This window comes from Pyrus communis, chromosome 12, assembly GCF_041283825.1.
Source record: "Pyrus communis isolate YQ-2024b chromosome 12, ASM4128382v1, whole genome shotgun sequence".
Taxonomy (NCBI): Eukaryota; Viridiplantae; Streptophyta; class Magnoliopsida; order Rosales; family Rosaceae; genus Pyrus; species Pyrus communis.
The window spans coordinates 24,458,264-24,483,833 of NC_142576.1; the positions used below are offsets into that span (position 1 = coordinate 24,458,264).

At 36.1% G+C, this 25,570-nt stretch overlaps 2 protein-coding genes, 1 non-coding gene and 1 pseudogene across 4 annotated transcripts; all 4 read left to right on the forward strand.

Moving 5' to 3' along the window:
• The first annotated feature begins 464 nt into the window (after window positions 1-464).
• On the forward strand, window positions 465-3,932 carry LOC148692568 (receptor-like protein EIX2). The gene has a single exon (XM_088681855.1). The coding sequence runs from the start codon at window positions 626-628 to the stop codon at window positions 3,764-3,766; it is 3,141 nt and encodes a 1,046-aa protein (XP_088537981.1). The 5' UTR covers window positions 465-625; the 3' UTR covers window positions 3,767-3,932.
• A 346-nt stretch (window positions 3,933-4,278) lies between these two features.
• LOC137744145 (uncharacterized) lies at window positions 4,279-25,354 on the forward strand. Its single transcript, XR_015954318.1, has 4 exons — window positions 4,279-4,380; window positions 24,467-24,578; window positions 24,696-24,776; window positions 24,976-25,354. It is a non-coding gene; the product is annotated as an uncharacterized LOC137744145 (transcript).
• LOC137744591 (uncharacterized) lies at window positions 4,403-20,122 on the forward strand (annotated as a pseudogene). The gene is made up of 6 exons (XR_015954311.1): window positions 4,403-4,702; window positions 5,029-5,149; window positions 10,145-10,255; window positions 10,373-10,448; window positions 10,743-10,880; window positions 20,012-20,122. The product of XR_015954311.1 is annotated as an uncharacterized LOC137744591 (transcript).
• Window positions 21,895-23,840, forward strand: LOC148692569 (uncharacterized). The gene has a single exon (XM_088681860.1). It carries the CDS (start codon window positions 21,942-21,944, stop codon window positions 23,778-23,780), a length of 1,839 nt encoding a protein of 612 aa, XP_088537986.1. The 5' UTR covers window positions 21,895-21,941; the 3' UTR covers window positions 23,781-23,840.
• Window positions 25,355-25,570: the final 216 nt, after the last annotated feature.

Below are 25,570 nucleotides of genomic sequence, written 5' to 3' on the forward strand. Positions count from 1 at the left end.
AAAGATGCAAATAGAGTTAGGGATTAGAGCTTCTGTCTCTGTCCAACTCTTTTGCAATTTCGTAAAAGCATGCGAATCAGTGAACATATTAATAAATAAATTAGTTGATAATATAGCTAGTATTTGAAAAAAAAAAAAATACCGCAAATATTAAGTCATGCTCACTTGCATTGCCAATTGCCACTCTCTTTTCTCTTCCAATCCCCTTCATCAATTATATTTATGAATTTCCACCGCTAGCTAATCGGTGTGCAAAGACTTCCATATGCAGACCCTTAATTCTAGTCTACCAGCATGTGTGGTGTAAAATATAACAACATATCCAAATCTGCTTTTCGTAAGCAAGTTGATAAGTTGTGAATTGTGATGGAACATGAAGACCCTTAATTCAACAACCCATCACAATCAAGTACTAGTTGTGTCGACAAGGGACCTGCAAACTTGTAAAAGGGGTTGCGAACACCCACCACTCATTTCAGTTACCCTTTTTTCTTTTCTCCATCCGACGACTTTCGTTTTCAGCTCTCCTACCTACATCGATAATCTTTTCCTATAAATTCGATATCGTACTAATTTTAGTAGCTAAACATCTCACCAACAAAGCAAAAAAAAATTGTGTGTAATAATGGATAGCCATTGTCACCTCAGTATTGCTCACTATTTGCTTCTTTTGCTTTTGGTCTCTTCCTGCATGCAGAGTACTACTAAACTCTGTTTCTGTTTGGCTGGTGATGAAATTTCAAGCAGTGTGAAGACAAATTCATGCATTGAGGAAGAAAGACAAGCGCTTTTCGTCTTTAAACAACATATTGTTGATCATTCTGGTAGGCTTTCATCTTGGGTGGGTCATGATTGCTGCCAATGGGAAGGTATTTCATGCAACAACAGCACTGGTCATGTCGTGAAGATGAACCTCCGGAATCCATATGACTTTTCTGACGATGATGAGTATGAAGAGAGGAGATATGAAGAGATGAGAAATGCTTCTTTGGGAGGTAAGATAAATGCTTCTCTGTTGAGCTTGAAACATTTAAATTACCTGGACTTGAGCCTGAATTCGTTTGATAGCATTCAAATTCCTAAGTTCATTGGGGAGCTTAAACGTTTGCAATATCTCAATCTCTCCTATGCGTCATTTAGAGGAGAAATTCCCTCTTCTCTTGGTAACCTGTCTAGCCTAAATTTTCTTGATCTCGGGTGGAGCGAGAATGTGTTTGACTTATCTTCCAAAAATTTGAATTGGCTTTCTCACCTCACTTCCCTGAAATACATTAATCTCAATGGCGTTGATCTTAGCAGCACAGGAGTCAGTTGGGCATATGATATTAACATGATTCCTTCATTGTTAGAGTTACATTTATCTTCGTGCCAAATTGAAAGCATTCCACTCTCACTGCAGAGCATTAACTTCCTTCCACTTTCACTACAGAGGATTAACTTCACATCACTGTTGGTCCTTGATATGTCGTCTAATGGCATTAAAAGTTCTTCATTTCCCGGCTGGTTTTTTAATCTTACCAACATCGTAACACTTGATCTATCCAGGAATGATTTCAGCAATTCTTTTCCAAGTGGATTTTCAAACTTCAAATCTCTGGAAAACCTTGATTTATCTGATACAGGCTTAAAAGGTCGGTTTCCTAAAGTCAGTGGAAATTTGTGCAAGCTAAAAGTCTTAAGTCTTTCAGGGAACAACTTTGATGGAGGGATTGAAGAGTTCTGGAGGAGTCTCTCAAATTGTCCAATTAATACATTAGAGTCACTAGATTTGTCTTATTGCAACCTTGAAAGCCAATTGCCGGTCTTTTTAGGAATGTTTAAAAGTTTGCAGAATCTCAACCTTAGAGCAAACAATTTGGGGGGCTCAATTCCAGATTCCATCGGAAACTTGTCGTCCTTGAGAACACTAGACCTCTATTCTAATAATTTGTCGGGCTCAATTCCAGATTCCATCAGAAACTTGTCGTCCTTAAGAACACTAGACCTCACTTATAATAAGATGAAAGGCTCAATTCCAGAAAGTATTGGACAACTCTATGAGCTAGTTTCCCTAAATCTGTTTGGTAATTCATGGGAAGGCAATCTAACGGAAGCCCATTTCATAAATCTTACCAGATTACAAGTTTTTGAAGTAGGAAATATAGACCGACCCATGTCCCTCATTCTCGACGGGGCTTATGACAGGGTTCCTCCTTTCAAGCTCTTCACAATTGATATCAGAAATTGTCGGATAAGTCCTAGTTTTTGGGTATGGATTCAAACTCAAACTAAACTGTCTACTGTTGTCCTTCAGGGTAATGGAATCTCGGATTCCATACCAGAGGAATGGTTGTTGAAGATATCTTCCCAACCTTGCTATCTAGACTTGTCTTACAATCACTTTCATGGAAACTTTCCATCTCATTTGAAATTTCCAAATTTAAAGTTGATTGATTTGAGTCATAATCAGTTGAAGGGTCCACTACCACTTTGGTGTTTCCCTAATGTCCATTACCTTTATCTAGAAGGCAATTTATTTTCTGGGCCAATCCCCTCAAATATTGACCAAATGATGCCCAAGTTGGAAGAATTGTTACTTGATGAGAATCATTTGAATGGCACTATTCCTCCTTCTATTTGTAAGATGCAGAAGTTAAAAATCCTGTCTCTAAGGAGCAATCAGTTTTCTGGAGAACTCCCTCATGCATGGAATATGGAGAGCATTATGGTGTTTTTAGATGTTGGTCAAAACAATCTGTCTGGTAAGATTCCCACTTCATTGGGGGTACTACGTTCCCTGGAAATTTTAAAGCTCAACGACAACAATTTTGGCGGTGAAATTCCTGATGCCTTACAAAATTGTTCAAGTTTGAGGAGTATTGATCTTGGAGACAACAAGTTATCTGGGAAAATACCTCTATGGATAGGAGGGTCAAACGTATCTAAGTTGTCTAGGCTACGATTACGGTCCAACTATTTTAGTGGATGTATTTCCCAGCAACTGTGCAATCTTCAAGGCCTTCACATCCTCGACCTTAGTCGCAACAGCCTTTCAGGTACTATTCCCATGTGTTTGGATAACTTAACTTCGCTAGTCAATGATGCTTCTTATGAACACCGTTATGATTACTTTGAGCAAGCCACACTGACACTAAAAGGAGAAGAACTTGTGTACAACACAACTCTGTATCTTGTAAAGAGCATTGATCTTTCATCAAATAATTTACAAGGTGAAATCCCTAAAGAAATCAGCAGCCTCATTCAATTGGGCACCTTGAATTTGTCCAAGAATCAATTGACTGGAAAGATCCCCTCTAAGGTCGGAAACTTGCATTGGCTCGAAACTCTTGATCTCTCACACAACCACCTTTCGGGACAAATTCCTCAAAGCTTGTCATCTTTAACCTCTTTGTCCCACCTGGACTTGTCTTACAACAACTTGTCTGGAAGAATTCCTACTGGAAACCAGCTTCAAACGCTAAATTTTTCATCCATTTATGTGGGCAATCAATGGCTATGTGGCGTTCCTCTCTCAACTAAGTGCCCTGAAGATGACACTTTTACTGCTAAGGATGCAAAGGACGAGAATGAAGAAGGAAATGATAAGTTGTGGCTCTATGTCAGCGTGGTACTTGGCTTTATCGTAGGCTTTTGGGGCGTTTGCGGCACGTTGATCTTAAAGACATCATGGAGGTATGCCTATTTTCAATTCTTCGATGACATCAAAGATAAGGTAGCACTAGCAATTGCATTAAAAGTGGCTCGTTTCAAAATGTTTTTATTCTGAATTGTGATTGCCCTAATATATAATGTGATGTTTTTCCCCCTTCTACTTTATGTTTTGGTACTTGCAACATATGTATTAAATAAAAGAATGTTTCAGTAAGTGATCCCACAAACAATTATGTAACGGTTATCCATTTAATACAAGAATTCTATCTAGTTTGTACTTATGAATCGCATAATACAATCTACCGATGTAATGTTGCAATTTAACAAAATAACATTACGAACTAGATAAGCACATGTGTGTACTCTTCTCTTTTACACTTGAATGTCGTCCAACTCGGCGAGTGGTAGTCCACCTCTACCGCCTTCTCGATGCTGGCCAAAACCATACAAAAATGGGAGGGAGACAAGGAGGAAGAATTGGTGGTTCGATATCGTCGAGGGTTTTCTGGGATTCCTGTTCCTTGCAGAGAGAGAGGTGGGAGAATTCGATGGCGTCTTCTGGGTTCCTGTCCCTTGCCGAGAGAGATGGGAGAGGTATTTGGCGTCTGTTGCAGAGAGAGATTAGGGGTTTTGCACAGAGGGTGGGTGGGCGATTCAATTGAGGGGCTAGGGCTAGAGGGATGGGGGCTCCATCTCTATTCTCGCTTGCTGAAACTTTCCGCTCTTCAGGTAATCTCTCAGTTGAAAGCTTCTAATTATTTTTTTTTCATTTCCGCTCTTCAGGTAAATCAGAAAAACGGACTTAGTAAACAAATCGATGAAATTTTTATTTGCGTGCCCTGTTTTTGATTTGTTTGGTTTGGCTTTTAGAGAAATTTGCTGCTACCCTTGATTTTCCAGTGACATTTGTGCAGCCTGCATTTAATCATATGATGATTTATATAAGCTTTTTCTTTGCTCTCTTTTTTCAAATCTTTCAAATTGTTTATGTGCAAATGGGGTTGAACGTGTTAATGAGTGGTTGTGTTGTTTGCAGCGAGCTCCGTTCAAGGTAATTTCATTTCTTATAGGCAATTTTGTCAAGATTTCTGGGTTTCTTTTTGCTTCTTCTCTGCTAAATTACTCATCTGGAAGTTAATTTTGTTCAAAGACCAAGTATTGTTCTTCAATTAAGATTTCTGGGTTTTTTTTTTTTTTTTTTGGTGCTTCTTTTCTGTTAAATTACTCATCTGGATGTTAATTTAGTTCAAAAACTAAGTATTGTTCTTCAATTAATCTTACCAGAAAGCATATGAGAACGTGGCACACTAGTGTTCGATGAAATGTGTCTGAGATTCTGTCAATATGATATATTATAATTCTGACTCTCCTCTTCAGCTCCGGCCCCAGGTGCGTGAAGGCGACGTGGACCTGGTCGACGTTGTCTTCATTCACAGTTCTGGACGACAGTTCTGAACGTCTGGCGATTCCGACTGAGAAAGAGGTCAATAACAGCAAGGTAACGGAATTCAATGTTTTGTGTTTATTATAGAGGCTTTTTGGCAACAGTATATCAGAGAATATTTCTAGATAGTCTATCCAGATAGCTTAGAATGTGTTTCATGATGCATATGGCTGAAGCGGTTTTGGCTACTTTTTGGATTGCTCATTAATTTTTTTGTTGACCTTGGCTGGTACAAATACATATAAGAAAAGTACTATCCTTTTATCAACTTTTAGTCAGGTTCAAATTTAGAATGGATTTGTATTCATGAGGCATTGGGGTAAAGTGCCTCAAACTTGTATTATGGATAAGTGAACACATTTAGCTGAGAAATTTCAACAACAAAGTTTAAACTTTTTGATATGGCATAACCCTCAAACTTGTCATATGGTCAGGTTTTTTGGTCACTTGTTTATGTTTGTGGATGCCTTGTTGAAATTATCTGTGTCCCATGTGCTTCATCTTCTGCTGGTGAAACCAGAAATATAACCGTTGGATCATTTGCTAGCAATTAGTAGAGGGGGATGGGGGCTTCATCTCTATTCTCGCTTGCTGAAACTTTCCGCTTTTCAGGTAATCTCTCAGTTGAAAGCTTCTAATTAATTTTTTTTCATTTAGGTATTTTTTTTTTTTTATCGATTTATGTATTTTTTGTTCCAGTGAATTCGAAATGAAATCAGAAAAACGGATTTAGTAACAAATATATGAAATTTTTATTTGCGTGTCCTGTTTTTGATTTGTTTGGTTTGGAATTATATTATTTTTTGCTTTTTTTTGGCCTGGGCTTTTAGAGAATAAAGTTGCTTGCTGCTACCCTTGATTTTCCAGTGACATTTGTGTAGCCTGCATTTAGTCATATAATGGATGGTGGTGTAAATTCAGTTCTTATAGACAATTTTTTTTTTAAAAAGATATCTGGGTTTCTTTTTGCTTCTTCTCTGTTAAATTACTCATCTGGAAGTTAATTTTGTTCAAAGACTAAGTATTGTTCTTCAATTAAAGATTTCTGGGTTTTTTTTGTTGCTTCTTTTCTGTTAAATTACTCATCTGGAAGTTAATTTTGTTCAAAGACTAAGTATTGTTCTTCAATTAATCTTACAAGAAAGCAAATGGGAACGTGGCACACTAGGTGTCCGATGAAATGTGTCTGAGAATCCGTCAATATGATATATTATAATTTTGACCCTCCGCTTCACCTCCGGCCTCAAGTGCGTGAAGGCGAAATGGTCCTGGTCGACTGTCTCTTCCTCCACAGTTCTGGACGATGGTTCCAAAGCTCTGGCGATTCCGACTGAGAAAGAGGTCAATAACAAGAAGGTAATGGAATTAAATGTTTTGTGTATTTAGACGTAGGCATTATACATTTTAATTGATGCACATACTTCTAGAGGCATACTTCAAGGCACAGAAATTACGTAGTTTCTAGTCCTGTTAATTTTGAATACTATTATGTATTTCAACATAATAGTGTTCCATTGCACAAAAAGAAAACAGAAAGGAATTGTATGAGTTTCCGATTTTCTTGCAGTTGAAGAGGATCCTGCTGATGGTGAACCTAAATTTAACCCTTTTACTGGATCTGGAAGACGCTTGGATGGGAAGCCTTTGAAATATAAGCCAGCACCAGCTTCTTCCTCAGGATCCAAAGACAAGAAACCTGCAGTCACCATTGGAAATGCACAACCTTCTACAGGATCTAGTTCACAAGCTACCAGTTGTCAGGCTCGGGGAAAACTTGTTTTCGGATCAAATGCCAGTCGCTCTCCAAAGGAGACAAAAAAAGGTACTCTTGCTTCTCTTGTTTCATGACTTCCATCAACTGACTTTGGAATTATTTTACAAACGTTGCCAGTTTGATGTGATGCTGATCGTAAATCACTCTTTATCTATTCAATTCTGCAGGAAGCTGCAAAAGAGACTAAGAAAGAGAAACAGCCGGAAGTGAAAGAAGACCCGAAATTCTAGCCTTTTATCAACTTTTAGTCAGGTTCAAATTTAGAATGCATTTGTACTCATGAGGCATTGGGGTAAAATAGCTAGGGGATAACGTTTTAGTCAGGTACAGATAGCAACTGTTTTTTTTGTTTTTGGTTATTTTTTCATGTAGGGGATAACTTTTTGTTGTTTATTGAAAGGAATATTAGAACACATCCACATCCTATTTTGTCAAATTGTTCTAAAGTGTCTGATGCTGATTTTAGAGTTCTCCTGACTTTCTAACTCAAATCTGTGCCAAGAGAACCCAACTAAAGTGGTTCGCTGCTCCATGTATGAAGTATTAGTGAATTATTTGTAATTTACAAAATGAAACGAAAATTTTTGCGTTTTAAGCATACATGGTGAAATTTATGTTATAAATTTTTTGATAAGAAGCAGGTGTAAATTAGAATCATACTAATATAGGTATGCTATATACATAAATTTGATAGTACCATAAGTTCAGAATTAATCTTTAGTGTCATTAAAAAATATACGTAAATTTATATACATAAATTTGATAACACCATAAATTTGGGGTACTGCTGTTAGGTTTTTCCAGCCCACGATAAGTTGTCCTAAGAGTATAAGGAATTATAGTCTTAGAGGATTAAATTGTTTTCCGAATTGGAGTTGTTTTCCGAATTGGAGTTAGTTTCTCAATTGGAGTAGGTTTTATAACTAGATTCCAATTAGGATTAATAATCCTTATTGAAGAAGACCTTTATTATGTCTATATAAAGGGGCTATTGTACTAGTTTTGAATTGGGGGGAGCAAAACAATAAATTGTATACCACTCAAGGGATTAGAGTGAGAGAATATTGTAAAGTGTGTGCGAGAGAAAAGAAAAGAGATAGTGTATTTCTTGTTCCTGTTCTTTCAGGTTTTTCGTCAAGTCCTAGTTCTAGAGATTTGGCAAGATTATTGGTTGTACTTATTATTGATATAGTGAAAGATTGTTGTTGCTGTCCCGTGGACTTAGGCACGTATTGCCGAACCACGTTAATTCTTGGTGTTGATTTGTCTTGGTTATTTGTTTTCGATTTCCGAAGCTTGATCTGTTTTTACCATTCTTAAATGTGATATTCTCAACAACTGTTATATTTAGTACAGCCAATATGGTGCCGTTCAGGTGTTTTTGACTAATCTCTGCAGTTTTTGAATTCATCTGGGGTATTTGTGATTTTGAACGACACTAAAAATTTATGGGCTATAGGAACCGCTTGTTAAGAAAATGGGTCCAAATTCAGAGCTGCATTCTTCTTCCCTCAAAATAAGAAGAAAACGCTTCCTCAACTCCATATTTTGGCACCTCAGGTATATTTGCGTTCTAAAGCCTTTTACTTCTTCCGATTTCTTCAGAGCTATTATTTTACCCATATGTGATTTGTAAAGTGGAAGATTGGATTTCATATGTCTGAGTATTTAGGGTTTTTTACATTGCAAACTTGGGCTTATTGATCCAAATGGCTGGAACAATGTACTCAACAATTTCATATCCTCTTGGGCCAAGGAGAGTATATTACTTGCCAATAAGGAATATACTTCATATAATAGCAATGTGCTGATGTGTGGCATGCTTTAATTAGGGATATTTATGTGTAGTAAGAAAGCCATAGAGAAAGAGAGAGCGAGAGAGAGAGAGAGAGCCGAGGACACACAAATGACACATGTAAAACATTTATTTCATTGCTTCGTTTTTGGTACAAAAAAACATTTATTGTTAACTAAGGAACCATTTTTATGGATTTATTGAAATGTGTAAGAACTTGTTTCTATCCTAACACATTAATTTTGCTCAATAGGAATCCCATAACTGAAATTTTATAGAAACGGTGTAATTGGTCAATCTGAAATTTTGAATTTTAGCCGATGAATGAACTCTTACAAGCTTTCTACTGCATATACACATCTTTTTTGGTTGTTAGATTTTGTTTTTATTTCATTTTTTGGTAAATGCAATGGTTGGTTTTGCAAAGGACTGACCTTTATCTTTTGTAGTTTTACCTTTTTTGGTATTGAGTGTTGGTTGGTTTTATTTTCTAGATTGACAGGTATTTGTGCGTTATTTGTTTTCAATAATCAGTTTTCGTTATTTGTTTTAAATTTTATTATGGATAAGTGAACACAATTATGAGTATCAACCATTTATCCTCATTCATATTCAAATGTAATTTAATATCGATTTTGTAAGAGTTTTTTTGTCAATAATTTATGAATTTCTGTCAGTAAAACAATTTTCGAGCCGCATTTGGTCGGACGCTAATAATTTTTGTACTGCAGGATAATTATATTTTCTCATTGCGCAGAAAAAAAGTTTGCAGTGTGGGTTTTCTAAATTCAGTCACTTCATTCTCTAATCTCATAGATCTCCAAATTAAATCCGTTTAACCATGTCATTCTTTGTATCATTTTACCGTATTTATTTGAGTTCTGTATTTAAATGTTGTTGACTTTTATTACATGAAGAAAACTGCCATATCCATAGAAAATAAATTTTTGATTTGTGTAGCAATGCATTTGAACGCTACAATATTTTCTGTTTGGGTTTTTTTACAACTTAATTTGTTTTGGATTTTTGATTTTGAATTTTCGGTTTAATGTATTTACAAAGGCCATGAACTCTTTGATGGAAGTATTCCATTTTTTTTACTGATTCCCAGATATTTTTTTCAAGAGAATTAATTATCTGTTTGTCTCAGCTAACAGAGTAAATCTGGGGTTCTGTACACAACAAAATATGGAATTTAGCTAAGAAATTTCAACAAAACAAAGTTTAAACTTTTTGATATGGCAAAAAACAGATTCTCTTCTTTCTCAAAACCCTCAAATTTGTCATATGATCAGGGTTTATTTAGTCATTTGATTATGTCTGGGACAAGTATATATGTCCGAGGATGCCTTGTTGAAAATTTATGTACCCCATGTGCTTCATCTTCTGCTGGTTAAACCAGAAATATAGCCGTTGAATCCGTTGCTAGCAATTAGTAGATGATTAATTTCCTTTTTGTCGTAAATTATGGAACTTCCAGGAGCTTGAAGGGCTCTCAGATCCGATGAGGAAGGATGTTTCACAAGTTCCTAAGAAGATCAATGCGATTAACAAAGAGTTAAAGTCACTAGGACATACCTGCCAGAAGAAGGTAACACAACTTGGATTTTTACCACATTCAGATGTTAATGTTTACTGCTATGCATATGCAATTATGGATCAATTCGTGTCTGGTCGTGATGAATTTCGGGTTTGTAACTTGTCACAGGAAAAGGAATACAGAGATGCAGGCTTTCAATGAAAAGAACAGAGAAAAAGTGCAGCTTATCACAAAGCTAATGGAGGTTAGTTTGTTAAACAAATTTTTACTTGGCATAGCGGGGTTGCAATTTCATGGATGGGTTGAACTCAAACCAGTCTGGCCAGTTCGGAGTTAGAGTGAGCACGGTTGAGCCTGGTTTGACAAATTACCAATCCTACAAAATTTGGGCTTACCTCCGGTTAGGAGTTCAACCCATCCAACCTCTCAACCGATGCTAGTTATCACTCATTCTATTTCGATTCAGTAAAAGCGTACATAGTGCTTATATAATTCAACGTTTTGAGATTGTTTTGTTGTCGTGTAACATTTGATGCAGCTGGTGAGTGAAAGTGAGAAGACAAAGATGAAGAAGCTTGAGGAGCTGAGCAACAACATAGAATCATTAAAGTGAAGAAATAGCTGCCTATGTGGGTAACTGATGATCTGATTAGGTTTGTGTGATGATTTATTTAAGGTGAGTTTTTTTTATGTTTACATATATGGGTGGTGATTGGCATTTGGTGTAATTTCTAAGTTGGTTTGTTTCATTAATTAGTGCTTGGTAAAAACATTTGGCTGATTTAGGCAGGAAAATAACCTTTAAATTTAAACAGGTTTGTAGCTAAAAGCATCTGGCCTTGCATTTTTCTTCTCATTTTTCCATGTATCCAAACACATACTACCCTACTTCCTAGTGTAATGTGGGGTTCTTTGAATTTATTCCTATTCTTTGTTCTAACTTTTTATGGATTGCAAAGGCCATGATATTTATGTAATAATGTAAAGTTTTATGAGTGATTTTGGCACAAATGGAGTGTATTTTGTTCAATTTTTCTTCAGTACTCGGCTCTATACGGAAGGATTGCATTTTCTACTCCTACCCCCACAACACCATGATCTTCTTCTCTCTTTTCATGGATTCTTGTGACTGTAACCTCCATTTGCTGAGATCTCTCCCGGTCTTCAAGAACACCATCAACCACGGTCCACTGTGAGAGTATCAAAAAAACCCACCATCCCCATTTTCCAAGTTTTCCCTTTACTCTCTCCAAATATTGAATCTTTTCGCTCTTCTGCTTGTTGGGGTTTTTTTGTTTTTTCATTTTTTTTTGGGAAAAAAGGTAAAGAAAAGGGTTTTTTTCTTTTTGTGTTGGGGGTGGGGAGTTGATCAAGAGCTTGCATGGGTACGGATTGGATCAGGGGTAGAGAAGCTAGAGAGGGAGTTTGTGTTCAGGGAAATGGGTTGTACGTGGAGCTGACAGCTGAGCTGCTTCTGAGATTGATGAAATTTCCAGCTTCCAAAGTGCTCCAAGGGCATGTCAATGGTTGCTGGGTTTGCATTTTAGCATTTCATAAGAATTCACCTTCTGATTTGACATGCATTCCCTCTATTCTTTCAGTCTCCACGTACCCTTTTCAGTCTGATGAATTTATTCTTATGTTGTCTCGCTGCTTTTGATGTTTTTCACGGTATTGTTCTTTTGGTTGGGGGTTGTCGTTATTTGTGTTTGTGTTTATGTTTGAGATGTACTAATTGCAGTATTACCCGATTACGGATGTCTACATTTTTTTGGACCTTTTACCCTTTTAAATTTCGCTCATTCTCTGACAATTCCTGACTTAGCCACTGACAGAAGACAAACACGTATTTTGTTGGGGCTTCACTTGTTTGGTCTTTTCAAAGAAAGAAGAAAGGATTTTGCGATGTATTGGAATAGAGATACATGATATACTGATTCTCTCATATTATAGTGCGTGGATTGATTATTAATGTTATATTCTAAAGTATAGATTGGATCTTCTACTCATAATATAACATGTGGATGTGTTCTAGTAAGTTTCAATAATTTTTCTTGATGAAGAGCCTTTGGTTTGCTTTCTATTATGGCATGGAAGAGTACATTTTGCTCACGATCCTTTGTGGTCGTGAGCATTACTACTACATTAATTATGATTGGTTCAGTTTAGGTTTTGAGATATAAGTAGTAAATAAATCTGATCATATTCATTGATAACAATTCATGTGGTGGTAATGCTCATTAAAATGCACTTTGAGTGGAAAAGCTAGGGTTACAGGACAACCATTTCACTGAATCTCTTGCAATCTTTAAAACCCAATGCAATTGTCGAATTTTCTGTACTGTGTCGATGTATCGGATTACATCGAATAATTGGGGTTAAACATTTTGCCCTTCAACTAACTTTGGAAATATATTACAAATGTTTAAACAGTTTGATGTGATGCTGATCGTAAATCACTCTTTATCTATTCAATTCTGCAGGAAGCTGCAAAAGATATAGTCAGGTACAAATAGCAACTGTTTTTTTTTTTTTTTTTTTTTTTCTTATTTTTTCATGTAGGGGATAACTTTTTGTTGTTTATTGAAAGGAATATTAGAACACATCCACACCCTATTTTGTCAAATTGTTCTAAAGTGTCTGATGCTGATTTTAGAATTCTCCTGACTTTCTAACTCAAATCTGTGCCAAGAGAACCCATGTATGAAGTATTAGTGAATTATTTGTAATTTACGAAACGACACGAAAATTTTTGCGTTGTAAGCATACATATTGAAATTTATGTTATAAATTTTTTTGATAAGAAGCAGATGTAAATTAGAATCATACTAATATAGGTATGCTATATACATAAATTTGATAGTACCATAAGTTCAGAATTAATCTTTAGTGTCATTAAAAAATATACGCAAATTTATATACATAAATTTGATAACACCATGAATTTGGGTACTGTTATATTTAGTACAGCCAATATGGCGCCGCTCAGGTGTTTTTGACGTTGAGAAAGTCAAGGATCATCATCAAGATACTTGCCATATATTGTAATTAATTATATTCCTATTTTGTATTATGAACTGTCTATTAGTATCTAGTTTGTAGGAACTGATTGAAAATATATGACTACATATAGTAGTATTGTAAAGACAAATTCAATTAATGAGAATCGGTGAATTACCACCTTCCAAAATTTACATGGTACCAGAGCCCTTCCTGGGTTCTTAGTTCTTTTTTTTCTTGGATTATGGTGGAGGATTCAACGTCAGCAATGGCTAAACTTGAACCATCTAGTGATCCTGCTAGTCCTTTCTTCGTTCATCATTCTGATCACCCGGGAATGATGCTCGTTTCAACCAAACTTACTGGTGAAAATTATGGTACTTGGTGTCGGTCCATGTCAATTGCACTCAGTGCAAAGAACAAATTAGGGTTTGTTGATGGAAGTGTTGAATAGCCATCTGCAAAGACAAAGCCCACAGAATCTGCTCTTTGGCAACGGTGCAACGACATGATCCTTATGTGGATTATCAATACACTTTCCAGTGACCTGGCCACTAATGTCTACTCTACAACGATCGTAGAGTAGATATGTTTGTGTTGAGTAAAACTATGATCAATTTGATCAATTTACATGAAATGAAGATAAATTGGGTTTTTTTTCAACTTAATTTTTTATTTTATTTTTGTTTTTGAATTTTTGTTTTATGTATTTACAATGGCCATGAACTCTGATGGAAGTAATTCCTTTTTTTTTTTTATAACTAATTTCCAGAATTTTTGTAAATCTGGGGTTCTGTACACAACAAAATATGGAACCCTCAAATTTGTCATATGGTCTGGTTTTATTTGGTCACTTGTTTATGTTTGCGAGAAGAATACAAGTCCAAGGATGCCTTGTTGAAAATATCTATGTCCCATGTGCTTCATCTACTGCTGGTTAAACCAGAAATATAGTCGTTGAATCGGTTGCGAGCAATTAGTGGATATTAATTTCGTTTTTGTCGGAAATTATGGAACTTCCAGGAGCTTGAAGGGCTCTTAGATCCGATGAGGCAGGATGTTTCACAAGTTTGTAAGAAGATCGATGCCATTAACAAAGAGCTAAAGCCATAAGGACATACCTGCCAGAAGAAGGTAACACAATTGGGGTTTTACCACATTCTGATATTCATGTTTACTGCTATGCATGTGCAATTATAGATCAATTCGTGCGTGTTCGTGATGAATTTTGGGTTTGTAACTTGTCAATGGAAAAGGAGTACAGAGATGCACTTGAGTTTTTCAATGAAAAGAACAGAGAAAAAGTGCAGCTTATCACGAAGCTAATGGAGGTTAGTTTGTCACAGGAAAGGGAGTAGCTGTCCGCTAATTCACCAAGAGTGTAGTTGTTGCTCGCATCTACAATTCTAAGATATCTAAATGTGAATTTTCTCATTTATAGGTTAAATAAATGATTCGAAGCTCGCCTTCACGGTAAATAAATAAATGAGTAATTATCCTTTTATTATTTTAAAATTTTTAAAAATTTGATCATTTTTCATACAAGTTTGAATTTTTTTGGCACTTTTGTACTTCCATTGATTTGTTTCGTCAAATGCTTTGTTAATTAATAAAGTGGCATGACTTTAGCCGACGACGCTGTCACGTCATCAATTAACAAAAATATTAATGACTAGTTTAACAAAAGTTAGGTTTTTACCTAAAACTTGTAACCTCGCAAAGAAATTTCATTACATCCTACACTAAATGAGATTCTGTTAATGTACGTGTTAAATTATGGACATGGCCTGTGAGATTTTATCTTCAAAGGCATCGGTTCGAGTAATAGTAAAACCACCTTCTTCTTTTTGCAAGTCATAGTGGATTACTCACACTACTACAAAATTAGCTTAATGTGTTGGAGAGTGGTGACGGTTTATACGATATACTGTCGAATAAAAGGTAAAGAAAAGTTTTTTTTTTTTTTTTTTTTTTTGGGGGGTGGGGTGGGGTGTTGATAAATAAGGTTGAGATTGATGTGGAGCTTGAGATTGATGAAATTACCAGTTTTCCAAGTGCTCCAAGGGCATGTCAATGGATGGGAGTAGGATTCTTCCCCCTTCTATCGTTACAAAACAAAGTGTCATTAACGAGGGTCAAATGCCGTCGAAAAAGGCATATTTCCGTCACAAATACTTATTTCCGCAAATAGTAAGTCATCCTCACTTGGATTGCCAATCGCCTCTCTCTTGTCTCTTCCAATCCCTTTCATCGAGTATGCTATATGAATTTCCACGGCTAGCTATAAGGATTTTCCACCAAAGACTAATTGGTGTGCCAAGACTTCCACGGCTAGCCATCTCATTCGTGCATTCACTATATCTGCACCTACACGGCTTCATTAAAATTTGGAAAAGTCCATAGGAAGTCTCGTGTATTCCTTATTAGTGGAACAAAAAAAAAAAAAAAACAGCAACGAGTGTAACAATGAATATTTTAGACTGTTAACAACAATTTTGCAATTTAGAAAATTTGTAAATAACGACACAACAATGATATCCAAATAGTGACTACTAGTATACCAGTGTGGTGTAGGCGATGGACTTGCAAACTGTTCAACCCGACACAGCTAAATCCATTTTCGTAATTTACCATAAGAAAAGAACAGTAAATAAGATGATAAGTTGTAAATTGTGATGGAACATGAAGACCCTTAATTCAAAGTCTTCGTTGCATTTGGATTTCTACAACCTGTCACAACCAGGTACTAGCTGTGTCGACAAAGGACTTGCAAACTTGTAAAAGGGGTTGTGAACATCCGCCACTCATTTTGTTTTCCAATAAATCGGTTTTTCAACATAGGGAATTTAGGCCACTTAGTACTACGGTCTAGTGGTATTCCTCTTCACTTGTAAGTGAGAGGTCTTAGGTTCAATTCTCGCCCAAGGTGAATTTGAACCACATTATTACTAGCCCATTGTGAGGCTAAACCCACCCCCCTCCCCTTAGTGTAGATAATATCACTTGTTAAAAAACAAAAAAAACATAGGGAATTTGGAATTTAAAGGAAAACAAGAAACAAGACTAAATTCAAAACAGGAAATAAAGCAAATCCTAATTGAAAGATGCAAACCTAAATCCATAAGAGCAAGGAAACCTAAATATATTCTCACACTAGGGTTTACATGGCATATGTTAAATCAGGAAGAAACCAAAGTGGTGTTAATTAGGATTATATTTCATAAAGATGATCATTGTAATCCTAGGAATAGTATGATTACTTGCGTAAGAAGGAATCACAATTCTGGAGTGAAACTAATTTTAGTCAGACTAGTACACGAATATACCATGATAATCACTATATATACAAAGGAAAAGTAATTTATTTTTTTAAGTACAACGATATATTTTACATTAAGAGGATGGTGGTGTTCGGCTAAACCAGACAATGTGCAACCTAATTTAGTATCAAATTTGTCATTCACGAGATTCGAAGCTAAAACTTCTGACTTACAAATGAAGAGCAATATAACCAGATCGTAGTACTTCAGTGGCCAAAAAAAAAAAAAAACTTAACAGCAATATATATCTCACAATTAGCAAAACCTTTTCACATCTCTCTCCCTCTAGTGCGTACCATAGTCAATACCGACAACGCTTACATAGTATATGTTATACATACTATTTGGATATGTTCTAGTTTGTTTCAACCATTTTTCTTGATGAAGAGTCTTTGGTTTGCTTTCTATTATGTTACTAGTTGCATGGAAGAGTGCATTTTGCTCGCTATCCTTCAATGGTCATGACCATTACCATTTACCACTTATATTAATTGCGATTGAATTAGTTTAAGTTTTGAGATTTAAGTAGTAAACAAATCTGATCACATTCATCGACAATCATTCATGTGACGGTAATACTCATAAAAATGCACCTTGAGTGGAAAAACAGGGTTAGAAGAAAACCATTTCACTAAATCTCGTGCAATCATTAAAACTAGTGGCGAAGTTAGCATGGGGTCATTAGTTACCCTTGACCCCAATAACTTTAAAAACTTCATGTAAATTTGTTTGTGTTTTATATATGATCCTTATAAACAGTTAAGGCAAACTAAATTACAACCTTCTTCTTCTACTTGTTCTATCACATTTGTCTTCATTTTCTCTTTTCTTGTGCGATCTGTTGTGCGCACCATGCGCTTGGTGAAATACCTTAGCTAAAAAGCCTTGGCACCTTCAATATTGCTCCATAGTATCATGCACCCACCCTCTACAAGCTACAAACAATAGTAGTTGTCGACATATGTTGGCATAAACTTTCGGCATATGTTGACAGGAATTGGCAAGTGCCTACAAGGTACTCGATGAAATAGCTCAACGAAGCTTTTTTAGTTTATATTATGACCCTATTATTTAAAATTCCTAGCTTCGCCACTGATTAAAACACAATGCAATTATCGAAAATTCTATACTTTATCGATGTATCGGATAGCTAAATTAAACATTTTTAGCCATTCAAATATTAGTGCATCCTGTACATAGATGTAGTATAAAACCCCAAAAGGAAGCTTCTTGCAAATAACCCAACGGTTAGGTTTAGTCAAAGCAATGACCTCTTCCCCGAAATACAAGTGTAGGTTGAAGCATCTGAGGAGGGGAATTGACATTACTTTTTCAACTTTTGTCACCACTTTAATCATAATTCAAGCAGATTGAGCACGCTAAGTTAGCCGTTGCTCTACAAAAAATACAGCTTCACCTTACACCGAAAAAGAAACCAAATCAAATAAGGAGTGCTATTATGTCCACTTTATTGTCTAATTTTTTCACCCACTTTTTAACAAAAATTTTAGTAACAAGTTTATTCTATTGCAAAATTACATAGAAGGACATAAGTGTTTTTGTTTGGGAATTGAAGTGACGTAAGCGACACCGCCTCTCTGTATCTCTCCGGCGCACCACCGTCCTCACAACCCAACTCAAAACCAAGTGAAGGACCCAAGGTTTAAGTGCTGCTTCCCTTTGATTGAGCAAACATATTATGCCATTCTTAGGATTTAAGGAATGATTCTTGGTATATACACAAATAGTGAGAAAATAGAACAAATCATGTCCCTTCCTCCAGTCAGGCTAAACGGTAAGAACCCTAAAAAGTGCAAACAGAGTTATAGATTAGGCTTCAGTCTCTGTCTATCCTTCTTGCAATTTCGTAAATGCACGTGAATCAGTGAACAAATTAATAGATGAATTAGTTTAGAATATTGCAAGTATTTAAAATAAAAAAAGAATACCGCAAATATTAAATCATCCTCACCTGCATTGCCAATTGCCACTCTCTTGTCTCTTCCAATCCCTTTCATCAATTATGATTTATGGATTTCCACGGCTAGACATAAGGATTTTCCACCAAAGACTAATCGGTGTGCAAAGACTTCCATAGGTAGCTAGCCATCTCATTCATGCATTCATAATATCTGCTCCTACAAGGCTTGCAAACTTGTAAATATCCAAGTAGTGACTACCAGTCTACCAGCATGTGTGGTGTGAAATATAAGAACATATCCAAATCAGTTTTCGTAAGTAAGTTGATAAGTTGTGAATTGTGATGGAACAAGATGACCCTTAATTCAAAGTCTTTGCTGCGTATGGATTTCCACAACCCATCACAACCAGGTACCAGTTGTGTTGACAAGGGACCTGCAAACTTGTAAATGGGGTTGTGAACAACCGCCACTCATTTCAGTTGCCCTTTTTTCTTTTCTCCATCAGACGACTTTCGTTGTCAACTCTCCGGCCTATATCGATAAACATCTCACCAACAAAGCAAAGAAAATAAGAAGAAAATGGATCCAAATTTATGACTTTTACTTCTTCCGATTTCTTTAGAGCTATTATTTTACCCATATGTGATTTGTAAAGTGGAAGATCGGATATCATATGTCTGAGTATGTAGGGTTTTGTACCGAATGGTTAGAACAGTGTACTCAAACAATTTCATATCCTCTTGGGCTAAGAAGAGTATATTACTTGCCAATGAGAAATATACTTCATATAATAGCTATGTGATGATGTGTGGCATGCTTTAATTAGGGATATTTTTGTGTAGTAAGAAAGCCATAGAGAGAGAGTCACATTTTTGTTTTTTTTGGATTTGGTTAGTGTAGTGAATACGCAATGAAAGCCGAGGACAAACAAATGACACATGTAGTTGGGAATTTGTGAGTTACATGCAAAGCACATGGAAAGTAAGCTTTTGTAATGTGTCTAATGGCATAGTCAAAGAGTTGTCCACCTAATGTCTACTCTACAACGATCGTAGAGTAGATCTGTTTGTGTTGAGCATAACTATGATCAATTTAACATGAAATGAAGATAAAATGGGTTTTTTTTCAACTTTTTTTTTTTTTTTTTTTTTTTTTTTGGATTTTTGTTTTTGAATTTTTGGGTTATGTATTTTACAAAGGCCATGAACTCTGATGGAAGTAATTCCTTTTTTTTGTAAACTAATTTCCAGAATTTTTGTAAATCTGGGGTTCTGTGCACAACAAAATATGGAATTTCAACAACAAAGTTTAAACTTTTTGATATGGCCAAAAACAGATTCTTCTTCTTTCTCAAAACCCTCAAATTTGTCATATGGTCAGGTTTTATTTGGTCACTTGTTTATGTTTGCGACAAGAATATAAGTCCAAGGATGCCTTGTTGAAAGTATCTGTGTCCCATTTGTTTCATCTTCTGCTGGTTAAACCAGAAATATAGCCGTTGAATCGGTTGCGAGCAATTAGTAGATGATTAATTTTCTTTTTGTCGTAAATTATGTAACTTCCAGGAGCTTGAAGGGCTCTCAGATCAGATGAGGAAGGATGTTTCACAAGTTCGTAAGAAGATCGATGCGATTAACAAAGAGTTAAAGCCACTAGGACATACCTGCCAGAAGAAGGTAACACAACTGAGGTTTTACCCTATTCTGATGTTAAAGCTTACTGCTATGCATATGCAATTATGGCTCAATTCGTGCGTATTTGTGATGAATTTTGGGTTTTTAACTTGTCACAGGAAAAGGAGTACCGAGATGCACTTGAGTTTTTCAATGAAAAGAATAGAGAAAAAGTGCAGCTTATCACAAAGCTAATGGAGGTTAGTTTGTTAAACAATTGTTTACTTGGCACAGCTAGGGTTGCAATTTCATGGATGGGTGGAACCCGAACCAGTCTGGCCAGTCCGGAGTTAGAGTGAGCATGGTTGAGCCTGCTTTGACAAATTACCAATCCTACAAAATTTGGGCTTACCGCCGGTTAGGAATTCAACCTGTCCAAACTCTCAACCGATGCTGGTTATCTCTCATTCTATTTAGTAAAAGTGTAGAAAGTGTTTATATAATTCAACATTTTAAGATTGTTTTGTTACAGTGAAAGTGAAAGTGAAAGTGAGAAGACGAGGATGAAGAAGCTGAGAGCAAGAACATGGATTTGTTACAGTGAAGAAGTAGCAGCCTATGTGGGTAACTGATAATCTGATTAGGTTTGTGTGATGATGTGTATAAGGTGACGTTTTTCGATGTTTACATATATGGGTGGTGGTGATTGGCATTTGGTGTAATTTCTAAGTTGGTTTGTTTCATTAATTAGTGTTTGGTAAAAACATTTGGCTGATTTAGGCAGGAAAAGACCCTTTAAGTTTAAACAGGTTTGTAACTAAAAGCATGTGGCCTTGCATTTTCCTTCTGATTTTTCCATGTATCCAATGATATTTATGTAATAATGTAAAGTTTTATGAGGGATTTTGGGACAAATGGAGTGTATTTTGTTCATTTTTTCTTCAGTACTGCGCACTATATACGAAATAATTACATTTTCTACCCTTTCGTGGATTCTTCACCTAACACCAAAAAGTAATGAGTGCTATTATGTCCACAATGTCGTCTAATTTTTCACCCACTTTTTAATGAAAGTTTTAGTGACAAGTTTATTCTATTGCAAGACTACATGGAAGGACATAAGCAAAATATAAAGAAAGTGTTTTTGTTTGGGAACTGAAGTGGATTTAAGGAACAATTCTTGGTATAGATGCAAATAGTGGGAAAAAGGGAACGAATCACATCCCTTCCTCTAGTCGGGCCAAACGATAAGAACCCCCTAAAAGATGCAAATAGAGTTAGGGATTAGAGCTTCTGTCTCTATCCATCTCTTTTACAATTTCGTAAAAGCATGCGAATCAGTGAACATATTAATAAATAAATTAGTTGATAATATAGCTAGTATTTAAAAAAAAAAATACCGCAAATATTAAGTCATGCTCACTTGCATTGCCAATTGCCACTCTCTTTTCTCTTCCAGTCCCCTTCATCAATTATATTTATGAATTTCCACCGCTAGCTAATCGTTGTGCAAAGACTTCCACATGCAGACCCTTAATTCCAGTCTACCAGCATGTGTGGTGTAAATATAACAACATATCCAAATCTGTTTTTCGTAAGCAAGTTGATAAGTTGTGAATTGTGATGGAACATGAAGACCCTTAATTCAACAATCCATCACAATCAAGTACTAGCTGTGTCGACAAGGGACCTGCAAACTTGTAAAAGGGGTTGTGAACACCCACCACTCATTTCAGTTACCCTTTTTTCTTTTCTCCATCCGACGACTTTCGTTTTCAGCTTTCCTACCTACATCGATAATCTTTTCCTATAAATTCGATATCGTACTAATTTTAGTAGCTAAACATCTCACCAACAAGGCAAAAAAAAATTGTGTGTAATAATGGATAGCCATTGTCACCTCAGTATTGCTCACTATTTGCTTCTTTTGCTTTTGGTCTCTTCCTGGATGCAGAGTACTACTAAACTCTGTTTCTGTTTGGCTGGTGATGAAATTTCAAGCAGTGTGAAGACAAATTCATGCATTGAGGAAGAAAGACAAGCGCTTCTCGTCTTTAAACAACATCTTGTTGATCATTCTGGTAGGCTTTCGTCTTGGGTGGGTCATGATTGCTGCCAATGGGAAGGTATTTCATGCAACAACAGCACTGGTCATGTCGTGAAGATGGACCTCCGGCATCCATATGACTTTTTTGACGGTGATGAGTATGAAGAGTGGATAAATGCTTCTTTGGGAGGTAAGATAAATGCTTCTCTGTTGAGCTTGAAACATTTAAATTACCTGGACTTGAGCCTGAATTCGTTTGATAGCATTCAAATTCCTAAGTTCATTGGGGAGCTTAAAAGTTTGCAATATCTCAATCTCTCCTATGCGTCATTTAGAGGAGAGATTCCCTCTTCTCTTGGTAACCTGTCTAGCCTAAATTTTCTTGATCTCGGGTGGAGCGGGAATGTGTTTGACTTATCTTCCAAAAATTTGAATTGGCTTTCTCACCTCTCTTCCCTGAAATACATTAATCTCAATGGCGTTGATCTTAGCAGCACAGGAGTCAGTTGGGCATATGATATTAACATGCTTCCTTCATTGTTAGAGTTACATTTATCTTTGTGCCAAATTGAAAGCATTCCACTCTCACTGCAGAGCATTAACTTCCTTCCACTTTCACTACAGAGGATTAACTTCACATCACTGTTGGTCCTTGATATGTCGTCTAATGGCATTAAAAGTTCTTCATTTCCCGGCTGGTTTTTTAATCTTACCAACCTCGTAACACTTGATCTATCCGGGAATGATTTCAGGGATTCTTTTCCAAGTGAATTTTCAAACTTCAAATCTCTGGAAAATCTTTATTTATCTGAAACAGGCTTAAAAGGTCAAATTCCTAAAGTCAGTGGAAATTTATGCAAGCTAAAAGTCTTAAGTCTTTCAGGGAACAAATTTGATGGGGGGATTGAAGAGTTCTGGAGGAGTCTCTCAAATTGTCCAAGTAATACATTAGAGTCACTAGATTTGTCTTATTGCCAGCTTGAAAGCCAATTGCCGGTCTTTTTAGGAATGTTTAAAAGTTTGCAGAATCTCAACCTTAGAGAAAACAATTTGGAGGGATCAATTCCAGATTCCATCGGAAACTTGTCGTCCTTGAGAACACTAGACCTCTATTATAATAATTTGTCGGGCTCAATTCCAGATTCCATCAGAAACTTGTCGTCCTTAAGAACACTAGACCTCAGTTATAATAAGATGAACGACTCAATTCCAGAAAGTATTGGACAACTCTATGAGCTAGTTTCCCTACTTCTGCTTGGTAATTCATGGGAAGGCATTCTAACGGAAGCCCATTTCATAAATCTTACCAGATTACAAGTTTTTGCAGTAGGAAATATAGACCGACCCATGTCCCTCGTTTTCGACGAGGCTTATGACAAGGTTCCTCCTTTCAAGCTCCACAGAATATGGATCATAAATTGTCAGATAAAACTTGGCTTTTGGGTATGGCTTCAAACTCAAACTGAATTGTATGATGTTTTCCTTCGGGGTAATCGAATCTCGTATTCCATACTTGAGGAATGGTTGTTGAAGATATCTTCCCAACTCACTCAACTAGACTTGTCTTACAACCAATTTCGTGGAAATTTTCCATCCCATTTGAAATTTCCAAATTTAATGTATATTGACTTGAGTCATAATCAGTTGGAGGGCCCATTTTGGATTGCCCATTAATTTTTTTGTTGACCTTGGCTGGTACAAATACATATAAGAAAAGTACTATCCTTTTATCAACTTTTAGTCAGGTTCAAATTTATAATGCATTTGTATTCATGAGGCATTGGGGTAAAGTGCCTGTGTTCTGTGTTTTGTTGTTATGTTTTCATCCTTTTAAATTTTGTTATGGAAAGTGATCACATTTATGAGTGTCAACCATTTATCCTCATTCATATTCAAATGTAATATAATATCGATTTTGTAAAAACTTTTTGTCAATAAGTTATGAATTTTTGTCAGTGAAACAATTTTCTAGCAGCATTTGATCGGATGCTTGTAATTTTTGTACTGCTGGATAATTATTTGTTTGTCTCAGCTAACAGAGTAAATATGGGGTTCTGTACACAACAAAATAGGGAATTTAGCCGAGAAATTTCAGCAACAAAGTTTAAACTTTTTGATATGGAAAAAAACAGATTCTCTTCTTTCTCGAAACCCTCAAATTTGTCTTATGGTCAGGTTTTATGTGGTCACTTGTTTATGTTTGTGACAAGAATACAAGTCCAAGGATGCCTTGTTGAAAATATCTGTGTCCCATGTGCTTCATCTTCTGCTGGTTAAACCAGAAATATAACCGTTGGATCATTTGCTAACAATTAGTAGATGATTAATTTCCCTTTTGTCGTAAATTGTGGAACTTCCAGGAGTTTGAAGGGCTCTCAGGTCCAATGAGGAAGGATGTTTCACAAGTTCGTAAGAAAGATCGATGAGATTAAGAAAGAGTTATAGCCACTAGGACATACCTGCCAGAAGAAGGTAACAGAACTTGGATTTTTACCACATTTTGGTGTTAATGTTTACTGCTATGCATATGCGATTATGGATAAATTCGTGCGGGTTCATGATAAATTTTGGGTTCGTAACTGGTCACAGGAAAAGGAATACAGGGATGCACTTGAGGCTTTCAATGAAAAGAACAGAGAGAAAGTGCAGCTTATCACAAAGCTAATGGAGGTTAAGTTTGTTAAACAATTTTTTACTTGGCATAGCTAGGGTTGCAATTTCATGGATGGTTTGAACTCGAGCTAGTCTGGCCAGTTTGGAGTTAGAGTGGGGGCGGTTGAGCCTGCTTTGACAAACTACCAATCCTACAAAACAATCAACCGATTCAATGTTTTGAGATTGTTTTGTTGTGTTGTTACATTTGATGCAGCTGGTGAGCTAAAGTGAGAAGACGAGGATGAAGAAGTTGGAGGAGCCGAGCAAGAACATAGAATCTTTAAAGTGAAGAAATAGCAGCCAATGTGGGTAACTGATGATCTGATTAGGTTTGTGTGATGATGAATTGAAGGTGAGTTTTTTCAATGTTTACATGTACGGGTGGTGATTGGCATTTGGTGTAATTTCTAAGTTGGTTTCTTTCATTAATTAGTGAAAAACATTTGGCTGATTTAGGCAGGAAAATACCCTTTAAATTTATACAGGTTTGTAACTAAAAAGCAACTGGCCTTGCATTTTCCTTGTCATTTTTCCATGTATCCAAACACTGTACTACACTACTTCCTAGTGTAATGTGGGGTTCTTTGAATTTATTCCTATTCTTTGTTTTATTTTTTTATCGATTGCAAAGGCCATGATATTTATGTAATAATGTCAAGTTTTATGAGCGATTTTGGGACAAATGGAGTGTATTTTGTTCAATTTTTCTTCAGTACTCCGCTCTATACGGAACGATTGCTTTTTCTACTCCTACGCCCACAACACCATGATCTTCTTCTCTCTCTTTTCATGGATTCTTGCGACTGTAA

Bases quoted from the DNA above. Each gene is read 5' to 3' on its own strand.
- LOC148692568 (XM_088681855.1), top strand. From the start codon at position 626: ATGGATAGCCATTGTCACCTCAGTATTGCTCACTATTTGCTTCTTTTG.
- LOC148692569 (XM_088681860.1), top strand. From the start codon at position 21,942: ATGGATAGCCATTGTCACCTCAGTATTGCTCACTATTTGCTTCTTTTG.